Raw genomic sequence first — 4,000 nt, forward strand, 5'->3', positions numbered from 1 at the left:
GCCTGGGCTCTGGCAGCGGGGGCCACTTGATCCTTTTCCCAGGAGTACCTTGCCAGCGTCCACTAGATGGACCTTTCCTCTCCTCCGCCTCCAGTTCCCAGGGAGGGAGAGGGGGCAAGAGAGAGAGGAGGAGGGAATAAATGGAAAGGGCTCATGGCGGTTTGTTTTAATTTGCATGCCTTGTCTCCTGAGAGGCTTTGTGGACAGGAGGGCAAGCCCCTCATCCTTAGTTGCTGGATGGAGGGCTAGGCTGGGCTGAAGCAGTGGAGAAAAGAGAGGGAGGGAGAAGCTAAGGACAAGGGGCTTGCCCGCCTCTCTACAAGGCCTCTCAGGAGACATGGCATGCAAATCAAAACAAAGTACCTTGAGCCCTTTCCGTTTGTTTCTCCTCCTCTCTCTCTCTCTCCCACTCTCCCTCCCCGGCAACTCCCTCCCTGGAAAGACCGGGTCTTATTTTCGGGGAAATACAGTATGATATGTGGACATAGGATGTAAGGTGATCCTTTTCCCTGATGATTAACTATGGGACTATCTGCAGGCAATATATACAGCAATTAGGATAGGCAGTTTGTTTGAACTTTCTCAATGTGAGTATAATGAACCAATGTTTACCTTAGCTCCAAACTCAACAAGATTTGCCAAATTCTGTACAGATTTAGCTACCAGCGTCAGTGTTCTTGCTGCAGTTGCAGAAGGAGAATCTGTAACAAACAGTTTGAAAATCACAACCAATATTACAATAATTTACAGCAAACCAACTTAAATCAACCTTCTTCCTTCTAGGTCACATTAAATCAGCTGTTGCTCCTGATTCAGGTGTTAACTGATAGCCTTTTGAAGGGGAAATTCATAAACCATGGCACTTTCTTTCCTGATAATATAACTATAGAAATCTTAAGGACAGTAAATTCTGGTTTCCCTTTTCCTAAAATTTCTTTTTAAAAAATTGGCCAACTAGTTGTTTAGGAAATATATCAAAATAATTATACAACTGCATATTTGTCATTATCTAACACTCTCAAAACAATTCAAAATGAATTGTTGAGTAGCAGTATGAACTTATTTTACTTTAAAAAATAAAATGTTGAAAGGAAAACTCTTAGGGAAGTTTAGCAGTATTAGACACGTATGATGCTGAACCCAAATGAGTACACCAATTCCATATACTCTCATTCTCAATTTATTACTGAGCTTTCTAATAATTATGCATTTTAAAAAAAAACTTAAATCTATTTAACCAAGCAATAGAGTTTATTTTCATGACTGCATTTGAAACTAAATAGGTAATGTTGTCCTAATGCTAAATATGAGTTAATTACTATCTAATGTATTCACCTGAGATGATATTAAACATCCTTGGATTAAGAATAGCAGGGCAGATCAGCCGAAGGAAAACAAAGCCACTGAAATTATAGATAGAAGAATATGTTAATGTTTGAAATAAATAAACAAAACATTGCAAAATTATTAAGGTGCACATACAATGAACCTATTTATCTCATTGTTCTTATATATGTACTAGCAAGAGTTCAGAGTTTTTCAACCAACTCTAAAGCAGGGAAATTATCCTTTCAACACGTACATCTAATACTTTGTAAAATATTCATTACCAGAATGATTGAAAAGATTTTCAAAAGTCCTAAATTTTTCAAGCTAAAATAATAGCCTGTGTCACCCTAACCAATGTAAATTTTCAATAAGTATCAATAAAATTATATAGTATATATGCACGTAAATAGTCATTTCATATTACGTACTGTAGTAATGTAGCAGTTACATATACATATTCACAGTCTCAACAAGATAAGGAACAAAGAGATAAAATCTGGTATATTAATTTCTTTCTCTCTCTATCTCATAGTTTTCTGTTGAGGTCCTGTTCCATAACACATTATGTTATAGAAAGGATAAGTGAATTGCCACCAATAATAGGGATTTAACATCACTTGGAAGTGATGTTATATGCATTCACATTTGAGAGAGCACTTATACCAGCATTTTTTCATAAGAACAGTTACAAAGGCATATTTCCTAATTGGGATGTAGGAATTACTCTCCTAGTTACCCAACTAATATTTTTCTCTCAAGTTTTAATAGTATTTTTTCTGCACATGCAATGTTTAATCTAAATATTATACTGTTGTGTAATTTATGAAAAGTGATTTTGTTTTGTAACTATGAAAGCTAAATATGCATTTTCAAAGTTTTAAAACAATATATCTTTTTAAAGATAGCTGAAAAATAAAACATGAAGGTGAATTTCTCAATTATAGCATATAACAGGCAACAAAGCAATAATAATAATAATAATAATAATAATAATAATAATAATAATAATAATAATAATAATAATAATAATAATAATAATAATAATAATAATAATAATAATAATACTACTTACCTAACTACTCTTGTCCTCATAGTTGTGTTGGCTGGCCACTTGTTCTGAACAGATTTTTGTAAGCAACCATAAATATACCTCAATGTCCTAATCAAATAATACAATTGGAATAATAACAAATTAAGTTTTACTATAGTCAAACATTCCAAAAATATAGATAACAGATATTCCTGATACTTCACATTTAATCTAAACAATCAAGATTAGTATTTTAAAAATGTTGCATGAAACATCAGGAAAATTTGAATGAAATAAAATATATCTGACTCAATAAATATATATTACAAAAAAACTTTAGCAAAGTACTGAACTCTTCAGAAATTTTACTTTTAGGTATCAACTGAATAACTGAAAGATACAAAATTTTAAAACAAATATAAGAACTTTCTAAGTTTTCATCCACTTTTAAAGCAGTGTTTGGCAGTGTGGTGGCCTAGGAGTAAAGACTAGGCCACCTACTCGAAATGCTGAGTGTTCAATCCTAAATCACAGCAGATTTTACTCTCAGGGCACAAAGAAAAAAAATATCTGCAGCAAACTCCACATGACGTCAGAAAGAGCATCCAGTCACTAAATGCTCAGCTATGTCCAGTGGCCCTGTCTTTACCCCAAATTAAAGGATTATAGAGTTGTAAAAAGGGAATTATTCAAGTTTATAGTAGAAATAAAGTGACTTCAGACTGTAATAACATTTCCACTTGCATTATAATCAAGATGCAGGTGAAAATGAAGGAAATTTATTTTTCTAATTTTATAGAGGTTCTACTATGTACACATACTCTTACCCACAAACACTAAGCTAGTGAACAAAATCTAAAAACTTGGCCAAGGAATAACTTTTTAGAAAGAACTTTAACAGAACAAGAGACAGAATATGTTCTAATACATGTGAAATTGAAACAACCAAATTTAAACAGATCTTTCTAGAAAACACTGATGAACTTACGGAGGTAGTATTTCTGCAGCCATGAATATTTTTTCCACTAGCTCTGAAAGGATACTTAGTAGATGTGCTAAGTTAGTATTTACATCTTCATTTTTTTCTAATTTTGAAGGATTCAACTGAAATATACAAACATAAATTGAATATTTAATTTTATTTTGAATGAAATAGATTAAATATGTTTACAACACACAGCAGTTTAAGATTAACAGATTAAGACTATTGAAATATACATAAATTTTAAATTCAATTATAAACACATGGGTTGTAATGCTATAAAATTAAGCATTATTGGCTTTTTTGTTCCATTTTGACCTCTGAGTATTTGGTGAAACTTACAAATCTTTCTCAGAAAAATGTATTTAACTTCATCAAATAAAATAGAAAGACATTGTCTATATTACAATGGAAAAGTTATGTACAGATTAAATACAGCTATACAAATTTTTTTTAAAAAGCTAATAGCTAATAAATGTGTTTCTTTATTAATCCATTAAATCGATAACAAGATCGATTGAGGTGGAGTTTCACTATAGGTGGAGGAGGAGCTTCCGGCGATGGCGGTCGCCTCCTGAGCTCCCGAGAATGCCATGGAGCTCCCGATGGAGGAAAGGGACTGGACCGGCCCTCATTCCATCGGAGGGCCGAGAGTTTGA

At 33.1% G+C, this 4,000-nt stretch overlaps 1 protein-coding gene across 1 annotated transcript; it reads right to left on the bottom strand.

Moving 5' to 3' along the window:
• Positions 1 to 54: 54 nt before the first annotated feature.
• Positions 55 to 3,484, bottom strand: LOC309382432 (ras GTPase-activating protein 1-like). The gene is made up of 4 exons (XM_081971949.1): positions 3,348 to 3,484; positions 2,402 to 2,488; positions 1,336 to 1,403; positions 55 to 701 (listed from the first exon to the last, which is right to left on the bottom strand). The coding sequence occupies exons 1-4, from the start codon at positions 3,368 to 3,370 to the stop codon at positions 583 to 585; spliced, it is 297 nt and encodes a 98-aa protein (XP_081828075.1). The 5' UTR covers positions 3,371 to 3,484; the 3' UTR covers positions 55 to 582.
• Positions 3,485 to 4,000: the final 516 nt, after the last annotated feature.

This window comes from Natrix helvetica (assembly GCF_964273705.1).
Source record: "Natrix helvetica genome assembly, contig: HAP1_SCAFFOLD_511, whole genome shotgun sequence".
Taxonomy (NCBI): Eukaryota; Metazoa; Chordata; class Lepidosauria; order Squamata; family Natricidae; genus Natrix; species Natrix helvetica.